Source organism: Salvelinus fontinalis, chromosome 2 (assembly GCF_029448725.1).
Source record: "Salvelinus fontinalis isolate EN_2023a chromosome 2, ASM2944872v1, whole genome shotgun sequence".
Lineage (NCBI taxonomy): Eukaryota > Metazoa > Chordata > Actinopteri > Salmoniformes > Salmonidae > Salvelinus > Salvelinus fontinalis.
This window is the reverse complement of record NC_074666.1, coordinates 5,458,235-5,473,746: the sequence shown is the minus strand read 5'-3', so window position 1 is coordinate 5,473,746 and position 15,512 is coordinate 5,458,235. Positions and strand designations below refer to the sequence as shown.

General features: G+C 45.3%; 1 protein-coding gene across 5 annotated transcripts in view; it reads left to right on the top strand.

Annotated features, from left to right (window-relative positions):
- The window catches only part of LOC129810737 (zinc finger protein 462-like), a 77,449-nt gene that overhangs the window by 44,247 nt on the left and 17,690 nt on the right, over positions 1-15,512 (top strand). For 4 of the 5 annotated variants that reach the window (XM_055861587.1, XM_055861561.1, XM_055861569.1 and 1 more), the window contains exons 6-7: positions 183-301; positions 3,248-3,448. In XM_055861587.1, the coding sequence (XP_055717562.1) occupies positions 183-301; positions 3,248-3,448 (320 nt within the window). The remainder of the gene's footprint in view (positions 1-182; positions 302-3,247; positions 3,449-15,512) is intronic. The other variant, XM_055861597.1, reaches the window with a different exon arrangement.

The following is a 15,512-nucleotide window of genomic DNA, read 5'->3' as shown; positions in this document are numbered from 1 at the left end:
ATGAAAACAGATTCCCTCTGCTTCTCTGAAAGCATTCTGTTGTGATGTGTTGGAACATGTGTGAAGACATTTCTTTCTCTATATCTCTCTTTGTCTCCCTTTCTGTCTCTTCGCTCTGTCTATCTCCTCTCTCTCTCTCTAACCCTCTTCCTCCTGCTTCCTCTCTGTCTCCATCTCTTCAGTCTGGACAGACACGTGCAGTCCCACCATGGGCACCACAAGCCTTTCAGATGCAAGCTCTGTCCCTTTAAGTCTGCCTACCTGAGTCGCCTGAAGAGTCACCTACACAAAGCACATGCAGGTAGAACACAACCACAGCACACCTCACTGAGCTCTATACAACTACCTGAAACGGACCGTGTTCATGGGTGGGTCCGAAATAGAACTCTATTCCCTATACACCCACGTAAAGAAATACTATAGTATACTGTGGTGTAAATACTGTTTTTGCAGACAATAGTCTGCAAGAACACTACAGTGAATGCTGTATTATACTGTACTATTTACAGTTAACTATAGTATAAATACTGTAGTAAAAGAAAACTGTAGTGTATACTATAATAATTACTGCAGCGTTTTTGTGGACTGTACTATACTGTAGTATTTACTTTAGTGTTTTTGTTTAACTGTCTTTGACATGGAAGTGGAGGCTTTCTCCTTTAGGAAACCTACTGTAGAAATACTAAAAGAGCACATTTTCCATAACCTGTAGGTGGGTAGTTACGACTGGGATCTGAACGGATAATTCAGGGCTTCTGCTCTTTTTTATCACCTGTAGGGAACACGTTGTATGGTCTTCACTTGGCATGTAGGTTTCTCACTCATGGGTGGCATAAATTATGAAATGGGGAGGGGAATGGGCAGGGTTTATGCAAAAAAGATACTGTAGTATTTACTCTAGTTATATATATAAAAAAAAAAGTGTTGTGTTTTTGCGGACTGTCGTGTTTTTGTAGACATTACTGTAGTATTTACAATAGTATTCTACAGTATTCTACAACATTCTATAGTAAGTACTGCACATGATCAAGGGACACTACAGTATGTAGTATAGTATTCTACAGTATAATATAGTTTCCTATAGAATACTATAGTACGTACTGTAGTATTCTATACTGCCCTTCACAAGCAACAGAGCAGTAACTGCACATTTGGTCCAAAAATTTGTTACTGACATTTTTGATACATTAAATACATGCTCTATCATGTGGACAAATATCCTACCTCCATTGTGTTATGGAGAGAATGGTGTGTCATGTTTTCAGTAACTGCAAACATTTTCCGTAAAACCAAGGAAAAAAGCATGCCAGATACTGCCTTTTACCTTGGTATTTTACCTTTTTATCACCAATCTGCAGTGTGTACGGTTTACCTTGGTATTATTGATTCTTCTTTGCTGATACAAGTATCAAACTATATGAAACTGATAGCCACATACAAATAAATCTATGAACACAAGTTTGTGTTTAAAGAAAAATCATAATGGAAATGTATTCCAGTGGGTGTAACAAGCAAGAAGACAGTAACTGCAGTCTAGGGTCAAAGGTAATGTCAGAGGTCAGAGTCAATATGAATAAAAAAAATGACCTCATAGTAAGACAACAGATAACCACATTTTCAGTGATCTGCCAACTCATTTGGCTGAACAATTAAAACTTTAAAGATATTTTTCCCAGATACACTCAATGAGTAGTTATTGCTCTTTTACTTGGTAGGGCAGTATAGTAAACTGTAGTATTTTTTCATGTGGGTAGTGCACTACTTTTACAGGGCTCTGGTTAATAGGATGACAATTCAGACGCAACCCATGTGTACTGTAACATGGTATGTTATTAGCCTGCTGGTCCCAGATCTGTTCATGCTGCCAAACATGACTTAATAGGAGTTGGCTAAACAACATAAACTGATCTAGGACCAAGCTAGTGGGTTATTATTGTCCCCAGCTGTGTATTGGGGCTGTGGCCTAGTCTGAATGTATGACTTTACCAGAGCTGTTCGAGGATACTAAATCAACACTAATATCAGTAGTCTCTCATATGTCCCCTATGGGAATATCTTAAAGTCAGCCTGTCATTGAGTGCAGGGAATATCTGTCATACAAGTGGCTGCGGATTTGCTCTGTGTGTGATGTTGTTGGATATTTACTCCTATAGACTGCACTGATGTAGCCAGTGAACCAACGCCAGAACATAGGAATAGATATGATAGCCAATCATCACAAATGACAATGTGAGTACATAGAAGAACCATCTAAAAACTAGTCATGAATGTTGTCTCAGTTATGATTGGAAAAGAACACAGAAAGATGAGTCAACAACAATCAACAATTGCTTTAGATAATCGACTCCAAAGCAGAGCCATTTAACATTTGATTACATGTTGAAAGTGTTCTAACATGGTCTGTTGGTGGTGGTTTTCTTCAAAACGTCTTCTGTTGTTTACAGTATATTATACCACAGCATTGTTGAAAACTAGTTTCTGATTTGTTGGAAGGGCATTCTAGAATGGACATTAAAACCAGATTACGGAACAGTTGAAAAAGATTGGGTTTGGATTGCTGCCTTGGTAATGGATCATGTGTATGCGGTGGAATCCATAGCTTGTGGCATGTGAATGCTGGTTCTCTCGATAAGGTGCAAAAGTCATTGAAGGGTAGAGCAGTAGAAAATGAGTGTCAGCACCCCTCTTTTCAGATCCGTTGGCTGCCAAAGTCACTGGCTCTGTCAGTCTAGCTGAAAGCTTTTGGCCTTACAATATAGTATCAAGCCAATCGATTTGCCCTTGAATGGAGTCGGGGTTCTCATCATAAAAAGTGTCAAAAAAAGAAAATTGTCAGACGAGCGGCAGATTGTCGTGTCTTGAGTGACTCGGAGTCTGAAAACTGACTGGCGTGTTCGACTCCATACTAAGTTGGACAAAGCCCCTCTCAAAAGAGTCTCTCTCTGACCAGCGTTTCTGTTACTTAGCCGAAGAGAGAGAGTCCTTTCTTTTACACTATCATAGTATTTTTCTTTTTAGTTGTTTTTTTACTGTGACTTTAATGAGATTATATTTAGTGATATATTATCATCAAACTGTAAAAGATTCATGAAATATTGATATGATCTTTATTTATTCTTGACACATACAAGGTGTCTTTGGGTCCTTGAGAATCTCTAACGGTTACATAAAACCCATGTTTTATTATGAGCCATTCTGACTCTGGGTTACTTTACTTGCTATTATTATTATTATTACTATTTTACAGGCGAGAACACCTATAAGTGCTTGTCCTGCCCCTTCTCCTCAATGACTATCAGCCAGCTGAAGGAGCACTCTCTGAGGGACCATGGGGAGGCCCTGACCCTCCCCAGGCTTCGTGCTGGCGCTACCACCCAGGGCCCCCAGACCAGGCCACTCAGGCTGGGCTCAGACCCTCACCAGACACCCCTGACCTCTAACCTTGACGGTAAGAGCTCCATCTGTATTACCAAGCAGAGTGAGAAGGGATACTTTTATTGATTGTAGATTGTTTTTAGTTTTATATTTTTTATTTATTTTTAACCAGTCAGGTAATTGCGATTAACATATCTTATTCAACTGAGCCCTAATTTATTCGATGATATGCCGTTTATTTTAGGTTGTTTTCATATATAGACTGGCTTGCAAAAGTATTCACCCCCTTGGAATTTTTCCTAGTTTGTTGCCTTACAACCTGGAATTAAAATGGATTTTGGGGGGGTTTGTATCATTTGGTTAACACAACATGCCTACCACTTTGAAGATGCAAAATATTTTTTATTGTGAAGCAAACAAGAAATAAGACAAAAAACAACAGAAAACTTAACTAATCACCCCTCCCACCCCCAATACTTTGTTGAGTCACCTTTTGCAGCAATTACAGCTGCAAGTCTCTTGGGGTATGTCTCTATAAGCTTGGCACGTCTAGCCACTGGGATTTTTGCCCATTCTTCAAGGCAAAACTGCTCCAGCTCCTTCAAGTTGGATGGGTTCCACTGGTGTACAGCAATCTTTAAGTCATACCACAGATTCTCAATTGGATTGAGGTCTGGCCTTTGACTAGGCCATTCCAAGACATTTAAATGTTTCCCCTTAAACCACTCGAGTGTTGCTTTAGCAGTATCAGTATGCTTAGGGTCATTGTCCTGCTGGAAGGTGAACCTCCGTCCCAGTCTCAAATCTCTAGAAGACTGATACAAGTTTCCCTCAATAATTTCCCTGTATTTAGCACCATCCTTCATTCCTTCAATTCTGACCAGTTTCCCGGTCCCTGCCAATGAAAAACATCCCCACAGCATGATGCTGCCACCACCATGATTCACTGTGGGATGGGATGGTGTTCTCGGGGTGATGGGAGGTGTTTGGTTTGCGCCAGACATAGCGTTTTCTTTGATGTCCAAAAAAGCTCAATTTTCATCTGACCAGAGTCTCATCTGACCAGAGTACCTTCTTCCATATGTTTGGGGAGTCTCCCACATGCCTTTTGGTGAACACCAAACGTGTTTGCTTATTTTTTCCTTTAAGCAATGGCTTTTTTCTGGTCACTCTTCCGTAAAGCCCAGCTCTGTGGAGTGTACGGCTTAAAGTGGTCCTATGGACAGATACTCCAATCTCCGCTGTGGAGCTTTGCAGCTCCTTCAGGGTTATCTTTGGTCTCTTTGTTGCCTCTGATTAATGCCCTCCTTGCCTGGTTCGTGAGTTTTGGTGGGCGGCCCTATCTTGGCAGGTTTGTTGTGGTGCCATATTCTTTCCATTTTTTATAATGTGGTGCTCCTTGGGATGTTCAAAGTTTCGGATATTTTTTTATAACCCAACCCTGATCAGTACTTCTCCCTGACCTGTTTGGAAAGCTCCTGAGTCTTCATAGTGCCGCTTGCTTGGTGGTGCCCCTTGCATAGTGGTGTTACAGACTCTGGGGCCTTTCAGAAGAAGTGTATATATACTGAGATCATGTGACACTTAGATTGCACACAGGTGGACTTTATTTAACTAATTATGTGACTTCTGAAGGTAATTTGTTGCACCAGATCTTATTTAGGGGCTTCATAGCAAAGGGGTGAATACATATGCACCCACCACTTTTCAATTTTCAATTTATATTTTATTTTTTGAAACAAGTAATTATTTTCATTTCACTTCACCAATTTGGACTATTTTGTGTATGTCCATTACATGAAATCCAAATAAAAATCAATTTAAATTACCGGTTGTAATGCAACAAAATAGGAAAAACACCAAGGAGGTGAATACTTTTGCAAGGCACTGTACAGGAGAACTCTTCTTTTAAAATAAATTATCTCCGTCCTGTTTAAAGTGAACTCTGGGGTAAAAAACAAAAAACAGGAAGAACACTCCCCTTGCCTTTTGAATGAGGAGAGGCGAAGGTCAAGAGCCATGCATCCTCCGAAACAACAACTCTGCCAAGCCGCACTGCTTCTTAAAACTTCTTAGGGCTGAGATCCCGGTAATGGGATCGATATGACAACAGCCAGTGAAAGTGCAGGGCGCCAAATTTTTAAAAACAGAAATCTCATAATTAAAATTCCTCAGACATACATGTGTTTTATAACATTTTAAAGGTAATCTTGTTGTTAATCCCACCAAAGTGTCCGATTTCAAATATGCTTTTCAGCGGAAGCACCACAAACGATTATGTTAGGTCACACCAAACCACAATAAGCACATTTTTAAGATAGGAGTCACAAAAAGCACAAATAGAGATCAAATTAACCACTAACCTTTGATGATCTTCATCAGATGACACTCATAGGACTTAATGTTACACAATACATGTATGTTTTGTTTGTTCATATTTATATAAAAAAATCTGAGTTTACATTAGCGCGTTACATTCACTAGTACCAAAAACATCAAGTGATTTTGCATAGCCAAATCATAAATGTAGATGATAATACAAGTTATACACATGGAATTATAGATATACCTCTCCTTAATGCAACTGCTGTGTCAGATTTCAAAAAAACTTTATGCAATAATCTGAGACGATGCTCAGAACAATAGTCAAATTAGACGCCATGTTGAAGTCAGCAGAAACCAGAAATTACATGATAAATATTCCCTTACCTTTGATGATCTTCATCAGAATGCACTCCCAGGAATCCCAGGTCCACAATAAATGCTTGATTTATTCGATAATGTCCGTTATTTATGCCCAATTAGCTACTTTGGCTAGCGCGTTTGGTAAACAATTCCAAAGTCACAAAGCGCGTTCACTAAAACCTGACGAAATGTCCAAAAGTTCCGTAACAGTCAGTAGAAACATGTCAAACGATGTATTGAATCAAGCTTTAGAATGTTGTTAACATAAATCTTGAATAACGTTCCAACCGGAGAATTACATTGACTTCAGATGAGCGATGGAACGGAGCTCTCTCTCATGTGAACGCGCATGGTCAAAGAATGACCACCTCATGGCAGTGGTGACTAATTCTCATCTCATTCGGCCCCCCTTCACAGTAGAGTCATCAGACAAAGGGGGAGGAGTTGCAATCTACTGCAGAGATAGCCTGCAAAGTTCTGTCATACTTTCCAGGTCTATGCCCAAACAGTTCGAACTTCTAATTTTAAAAATTAATCTCTCCAGAAATAAGTCTCTCACTGTTGCCGCCTGCTACCGACCCCCCTCAGCTCCCAGCTGTGCCCTGGACACCATCTGTGAATTGATCGCTCCCCATCTAGCTTCAGAGTTTGTTCTGTTAGGTGACCTAAACTGGGATATGCTTAACACCCCGGCAGTCCTACAATCTAAGCTTGATGCCCTCAATCTCACACAAATCATCAAGGAACCCACCGGGTACAACCCTAAATCCGTAAACATGGGCACCCTAATAGACATTATCCTGACCAACTTGCCCTCCAAATACACCTCTGCTGTCTTCAATCAAGATCTCAGCGATCACTGCCTCATTGCCTGTATCCGCCACGGGTCCGCGGTCAAACGACCACCCCTCATCACTGTCAAACGCTCCCTAAAACACTTCTGCGAGCAGGCCTTTCTAATCGACCTGGCCCGGGTACCCTGGAAGGATATTGACCTCATCCCGTCAGTTGAGGATGCCTGGTCATTCTTTAAAAGTTACTTCCTCACCATATTAGACAAGCATGCTCCGTTCAAAAAATGCAGAACCAAGAACAGATATAGCCCTTGGTTCACTCCAGACCTGACTGCCCTCGACCAGCACAAAAACATCCTGTGGCGAACTGCAATAGCATCGAAGAGCCCCGCGATATGCAACTGTTCAGGGAAGTCAGGAACCAATACACGCAGGCATTCAGGAAAGCAAAGGCCAGCTTTTTCAAGCAGAAATTTGCATCCTGTAGCTCTAACTCCAAAAAGTTCTGGGATACTGTAAAGTCCATGGAAAACAAGAGCACCTCCTCCCAGCTGCCCACTGCACTGAGGCTAGGTAACACGGTCACCACTGATAAGTCCGTGATAATCGAAAACTTCAACAAACATTTCTCAATGGCTGGCCATGCCTTCCTCCTGGCGACTCCAACCTTGGCCAACAGCCCCGCCCCCCCCCCCCCCCCCCCGCTGCTACTCGCCCAAGCCTCCCCAGCTTCTCCTTTACCCATATCTAGATAGCAGATGTTCTGAAAGAGCTGGAAAACCTGGACCCATACAAATCAGCTGGGCTTGACAATCTGGACCCCCTCTTTCTGAAACTGTCCGCCGCCATTGTCGCACCCCCTATTACCAGCCTGTTCAACCTCTCCTTCGTATCATCTGAGATCCCCAAGGATTGGAAAGCTGCCGCGGTCATCCCCCTCTTCAAAGGGGGAGACACCATGGACCCAAACTGTTACAGACCTATATCCATCCTGCCCTGCCTATCTAAGGTCTTCGAAAGCCAAGTCAACAAACAGATCACTGACCATCTCGAATCCCACCGTACCTTCTCCGCTGTGCAATCCGGTTTCTGAGCCGGTCACGGGTGCACCTCAGCCACGCTCAAGGTACTAAACGATGTCATAACCGCCATCGATAAAAGACATTACTGTGCAGCCGTCTTCATCGACCTGGCCAAGGCTTTCGACTCTGTCAATCACCATATTCTTATCGGCAGACTCAGTAGCCTCGGTTTTTCTAATGACTGCCTTGCCTGGTTCACCAACTACTTTGCAGACAGAGTTCAGTGTGTCAAATCGGAGGGCATGTTGTCCGGTCCTCTGGCAGTCTCTATGGGGGTACCACAGGGTTCAATTCTCGGGCCGACTCTTTTCTCTGTATACATCAATGATGTTGCTCTTGCTGCGGGCGATTCCCTGATCCACCTCTACGCAGACGACACCATTCTGTATACTTCCGGCCCTTCCTTGGACACTGTGCTATCTAACCTCCAAACGAGCTTCAATCCCATACAACACTCCTTCCGTGGCCTCCAACTGCTCTTAAACGCTAGTAAAACCAAATGCATGCTTTTCAACCGTTCGCTGCCTGCACCCGCACGCCCGACTAGCATCACCACCCTGGACGGTTCCGACCTAGAATATGTGGACATCTATAAGTACCTAGGTGTCTGGCTAGACTGCAAACTCCAGACTCATATCAAACATCTCCAATCCAAAATCAAATCTAGAGTCGGCTTTCTATTCCGCAACAAAGCCTCCTTCACTCACACCGCCAAACTTACCCTAGTAAAACTGACTATCCTACCGATCCTCGACTTCGGCGATGTCATCTACAAAATAGCTTCCAATACTCTACTCAGCAAACTGGATGCAGTTTATCACAGTGCCATCCGTTTTGTTACTAAAGCACCTTATACGACCCACCACTGCGACCTGTATGCCCTAGTCGGCTGGCCCTCGCTACATGTTCGTCGTCAGACCCACTGGCTCCAGGTCATCTACAAGGCTATGCTAGGTAAAGTGCCGCCTTATCTCAGTTCACTGGTCACGATGGCTACACCCACCCGTAGCACGCGCTCCAGCAGGTGTATCTCACTGATCATCCCTAAAGCCAAAACCTCATTTGGACGCCTTTCCTTCCAGTTCTCTGCTGCCTGCGACTGGAACGAATAGCAAAAATCTCTGAAGTTGGAGACTTTTATCTCCCTCAACAACTTTACAAATCTGCTATCCGAGCAGCTAACCGATCGCTGCAGCTGTACATAGTCCATCGGTATATAGCCCACCCAATTTACCTACCTCACCCCCCATACTGCTTTTATTTATTTACTTTTCTGCTCTTTTGCACACCAGTATCTCTTCTTGCACATGATCCTCTGATGATTTATCACTCCAGTGTTAATCTGCTAAATTGTAATTATTCGATTTATTGCCTACCTCATGCCTTTTGCACACATTGTATATAGATTCTCTTTTTTTCTACCATGTTATTGACTTGTTTATTGTTTACTCCATGTGTAACTCTGTGTTGTTGTCTGTTCACACTGCTATGCTTTATCTTGGCCAGGTCGCAGTTGCAAATGAGAACTTGTTCTCAACTAGCCTACCTGGTTAAATAAAGGTGAAAAAAAAAAAGTTCTACAGACTGTTGACATCTAGTGGAAGCCGTAGGAAGTGAATACTCATTCATATCTCGCTGTGATTTCAACGGGATCTTGGTTGAAACTCGACCAGCCTCAGAATTTCCACTTCCTCTTTGGATTTCTTCTCAGGTTTTTGCCTGCCATATCAAATCAAATCAAATGTATTTGTATAGCCCTTCTTACATCAGCTGATATCTGAAAGTGCTGTACAGAAACCCAGCCTAAAACCCCAAACAGCAAGCAATGCAGGTGTAGAAGCACGGTGGCTAGGAAAAACTCCCTAGAAAGGCCAAAGCCTAGGAAGAAACCTAGAGAGGAACCAGGCTATGAGGGGTGGCCAGTCCTCTTCTGGCTGTGCCGGGTGGAGATTATAACAGAACATGGCCATGATGTTCAAATGTTCATAAATGACCAGCATGGTCAAATAATAATAATCACAGTTATCGAGGGTGCAGCAAGTCAGCACCTCAGGAGTAATGTCAGTTGGCTTTTCATAGCCGATCACTAAGAGTATCTCTATCGCTCCTGCGGTCTCTAGAGAGTTGAAAACAGCAGGTCTGGGACAGGTAGCACGTCCGGTGAACAGGTCAGGGTTCCATAGCCGCAGGCAGAACAGTTGAAACTGGAGCAGCAGCACGGCCAGGTGGACTGGGGACAGCAAGGAGTCATCATGCCAGATCGTCCTGAGGCATGGTCCTAGGGCTCAGGTCCTCTGAGAGAGAGAGAAAGAAAGAGAGAATTAGAGAGAGCATACTTAAATTCACACAGGACACCGGATAAGACAGGAGAAGTACTCCAGATATAACAAACTGACCCTAGCCCCCCGACACAAACTACTGCAGCATAAATACTGGAGGCTGAGACAGGAGGGATCAGGAGACACTGTGGCCCCATCCGATGATACCCCCGGACAGGGCCAAACAGGAAGGATATAACCCCACCCTCTTTGCCAAAGCACAGCCCCCACACCACTAGAGGGATATCTTCAACCACCAACACACCATATGAGTTCTGTTATTCTCACAGACATAATTCAAACAGTTTTAGAAACTTCAGAATGTTTTCTATCCAATACTAATAATAATATGCATATATTAGCAACTATGACTGAGGGGCAGGCCGTTTACTCTGGGCACCTGTGTGCACCTTTCATCCAAGCTACTCAATACTGCCCCTTCAGCCACAAGAGGCTAACTTCTTACGGCTGAAATCCCGTTAACGGGATCGATTTGACAACAGCCAGTGGCAGTGCAGGACGCCAAATTCAAACAACAGAAATCTCATAATTAAAATTCCTCAAACATTAACCTTTTATGGCTGCAGGCCGGTGTCGGGCTCAATATGACAACAGCCCGTCCAAGTGCAGGGCGCGAAATTCAAAAGATATTTTTTAGAAATATTTAACTTTCACACATTAACAAGTCCAATACAGCAAATGAAAGATAAACATCTTGTGAATCCAGCCAACATGTCCGATTTTTTAAAATGTTTTACAGCGAAAACACCACGTATATTTATGTTAGCTCACCACCAAATAGAAAAAAGCACAGACATTTTTCACAGCACAGGTAGCATGCACAAAACCAACCAAACTAACCAAGAACCAACCAAACTAACCAAGAAACAGCTTAATCAGATGACAGTCTTTATAACATGTTATACAATAAATCTATGTTTTGTTCGAAAAATTTGCATATTTGAGGTATAAATCATAGTTTTACATTGCAGCTATAATCGGAAATAGCACCGAAGCAGCTAGAACAATTACAGAGAGCAAATTGAAATACCTAAATACTCATCATAAAACATTTATGAAAAATACATGGTGTACAGCAAATGAAAGACAAACATCTTGTGAATCCAGCCAATATTACCGATTCTTTAAGTGTTTTACAGCGAAAACACAATATAGCATTATATTAGCTTACCACAATAGCCAAAAACACAACCCATTTATCAGCAGCAAAAGTTAGCGATCGCAAGAAAACAGCAAAAGATATATAATTTTTCACTAACCTGGACAAACTTCATCAGATGACAGTCCTATAACATCAGGTTATACAATACACTTATGTTTTGTTCGAAAATGTGCATATTTAGAGCTGAAATCCGTGGTTATGCATTGTGAAAACTTAGCATCTTTTTCCCAGAATGTCCGGATATATTTCTGACACTCACATATTCTGACCAAATAACTAATCATAAACGTTACTAAAAAAACTTGTTGGGCCTCCCGGGTGGCGCAGTGGTCTAGGGCACTGCATCGCAGTGCTAACTGCGCCACCAGAGTCTCTGGGTTCGCACCCAGGCTGTAAGGGCTGTCGTTCTCCTCATCCTCGGATGAGGAGAGGAGAGAAGGATCAGTAGACCAAAATGCAGCATTAGGGAAATAAGCCATCTCTTTATTCAACACGATGGCAACACGAAAACAAACACTTTTACAAAATTACAAAACAAGAAAACGACGTAGACGAAACCTGAACATGAACTTAACTAACTAAACGTAAAACTCACGGACAGGAACAGACTACATCAAAACGAACGAACAACCGAACAGTCCCGTATGGTGCAAAACATAACACAGATACGGAAGACAATCACCCACAAACAAACAGTGAGAACACCCTACCTAAATATGACTCTCAATTAGAGGAAAACGTAAAACACCTGCCTCTAATTAAGAGCCATACCAGGCAACCCAAAACCAACATAGAAACAGAAAACATAGACTGCCCACCCAAAACACACGCCCTGACCATAAACACATACAAAAACAACATAAAACAGGTCAGGAACGTTACAGAACCCCCCCCTCAAGGTGCGAACGCCGGGCGCACCAGCACAAAGTCCAGGGGAGGGTCTGGGTGGGCAGTTGACCACGGTGGTGGCTCAGGCTCTGGACGCTGTCCCCACACCACCATAGTCACTCCCCGCTTCTGTCTTCCCCTCCCAATGACCACCCTCAAACTAACATCCCCTAAATGAACGGCCAGCACCGGGACAAGGGGCAGCACCGGGACAAGGGGCAGCACCGGGACAAGGGGCAGCACCGGGACAAGGGGTAGCACCGGGACAAGGGGCAGCACCGGGATAAGGGGCAGCACCGGGATAAGGACCAGCACCGGGATAAGGGGCAGCACCGGGATAAGGGGCAGCACCGGGACAAGGGGCAGCACCGGGACAAGGGGCAGCACCGGGATAAGGGGCAGCACCGGGACAAGGGGCAGGTCCCGGCTGATATACTCAGGCAGATCCTGACTGAACGGCTCTCGACGCTCATGGCTGGCTGACGGCTCTCGACGCTCATGGCTGGCTGACGGCTCTCGACGCTCATGGCTGGCTGACGGCTCTCGACGCTCATGGCAGGCTGACGGCTCTGGCTGCTCATGGCTCGCTGACGGCTCTGGCAGATCCTGTCTGGTTGGCGGCTCTGGCAGATCCTGTCTGGTTGGCGGCTCTGGCAGATCCTGTCTGGTTGGCGGCTCTGGCAGATCCTGTCTGGTTGGCGGCTCTGGCGGATCCTGTCTGGCGGGCGGCTCTAGCGGCTCCTGTCTGGCGTGCGGCTCTAGCGGCTCCTGTCTGGCAGACGGCTCTGTAGGCTCATGGCAGATGGGCGGCTTAGCAGGCTCATGGCAGACGGACGGCTTTGCAGGCTCATTGCAGACGGATGGCTCAGACGGCGCTGGGGAGACGGATGGCTCAGATGGCGCTGGGGAGACGGATGGCTCAGATGGCGCTGGGGAGACGGATGGCTCAGATGGCGCTGGTGAGACGGATGGCTCTGGCCGGATACGGCGCACTGTAGACCTGGTGCGTGGTGCCGGAACTGGAGGCACCGGGCTAAGGATAAGCACCTTCCTACTAGTGCGGGGAGCAGGGACAGGGCACACTGTACTCTCAAAGCCCACTCTATAACTGATGCGAGGTACCGGCACTGGTGACACCGGGCTGAGGACAAGCACATCAGGATTAGTAGGGGGAGAAGATACAGTGTGTACAGGGCTCTGGAGACGCACAGGAGGCTTAGTGCGTGGTGCCGGAACTGGAGGCACCGGGCTAGATACACGCACTACAGGGAGAGTGCGTGGAGGAGGAACAGGGCTCAGGAGACGCACTGGTAGCCTAGTGCGTAGTGTAGACACTGTAGGTACTAGGCTGGGGCGGGGAGGTGGCGCCGGAAATACCGGACCGTGGAGGCGTACTGGCACTCTTGAGCATTGAGCCTGCCCAACCTTACCTGGTTGAATACTCCCGGTTGCCCGACCAGTGCGGGGAGGTGGAATAACCCGCACCGGCCTATGTAGGCGAACCGGGGAAACCATGCGTAAGGCAGGTGCCATGTATGCCGGCCCTAGGAGACGCACTGGAGACCAGACGCGTTGAGCCGGCCTCATGACACCTGGCTCAATACCCAATCTAGCCCTACCAGTGCGGGGAGGTGAAATAACCCGCACTGGGCTATGCACTCGTACAGGAGACACCGTGCGCTCTACTGCGTAACACGGCGCCTGCCCGTACTCCCGCTCTCCACGGTAAGCCTGGGAAGTGGGCGCAGGTCTCCTACCTGCCCTTGGCCCACTACCTCTTAGCCCCCCCCCCAAGAAATTTTTGGGTGTTACTTACGGGCTTTTTGGGCTTCCGTGCCAGACGCGTTCCCTCATAACTCCGGTTCCTCTCTCCGGTAGCCTCTGCTCTCCTCAGTGCCTCCAGCTGTTCCCATGGGAGGCGATCCCTACCAGCCAGGATCTCCTCCCATGTGTAGCAACCTTTTCCGTCCAATATATCGTCCCAAGTCCATTGCTCCTTCTTTTCCTGTCCCTTACTCCGTTGAGCTTTCCCTTGCCGCTTGGTCCTAGCGTGGTGGGTGATTCTGTAAGGGCTGTCGTTCTCCTCATCCTCGGATGAGGAGAGGAGAGAAGGATCAGTAGACCAAAATGCAGCATTAGGGAAATAAGCCATCTCTTTATTCAACACGATGGCAACATGAAAACAAACACTTTTACAAAATTACAAAACAAGAAAACGACGTAGACGAAACCTGAACATGAACTTAACTAACTAAACGTAAAACTCACGGACAGGAACAGACTACATCAAAACGAAACGAACAGTCAAACAGTCCCGTATTGTGCAAACATAACACAGATACGGAAGACAATCACCCACAAACAAACAGTGAGAACACCCTACCTAAATATGACTCTCAATTAGAGGAAAACGTAAAACACCTGCCTCTAAGAGCCATACCAGGCAACCCAAAACCAACATAGAAACAGAAAACATAGACTGCCCACCCAAAACACACGCCCTGACCATAAACACATACAAAAACAACATAAAACAGGTCAGGAACGTTACACAGGCTCTGTCGCAGCCGGCCGCGACCGGGAGGTCCGTGGGGCGACGCACAATTGGCATAGCGTCGTCCGGGGTAGGGAGGGTTTGGCCGGTAGGGATATCCTTGTCTCATCACGCTCCAGCGACTCCTGTGGCGGGCCGGGCGCAGTGCGCGCCAACCAAGGGGGCCAGGTACACGGTGTTTCCTCCGACACATTGGTGCGGCTGGCTTCCGGGTTGGAGGCGCGCTGTGTTAAGAAGCAGTACGGCTGGTTGGGTTGTGCTTCGGAGGACGCATGGCTTTCGACCTTCGTCTCTCCCGAGCCCGTACGGGAGTTGTAGCGATGAGACAAGGTAGTAATTACTAGCGATTGGATACCACGAAAATTGGGGAGAAAATGGGATAAAAATTAAAAATAAATTTTAAAAAAAATAAAAAAAATAACTTGTTGTACAGCAAATGATAGATACACTAGTTCTTAATGCAATCGCCGTGTTAGAATTCGAAAAATAACTTCATTACGACATACAGCTTACGTTATAGCGACACAGCGCCAAAACTCAAGGCGGAAAACACAACAACACATTTTCGACAGAAATAGGAAATAACATCATAAATGGGTCCTACTTTGGTTGAGCTTCCATCAGAATCTTGTA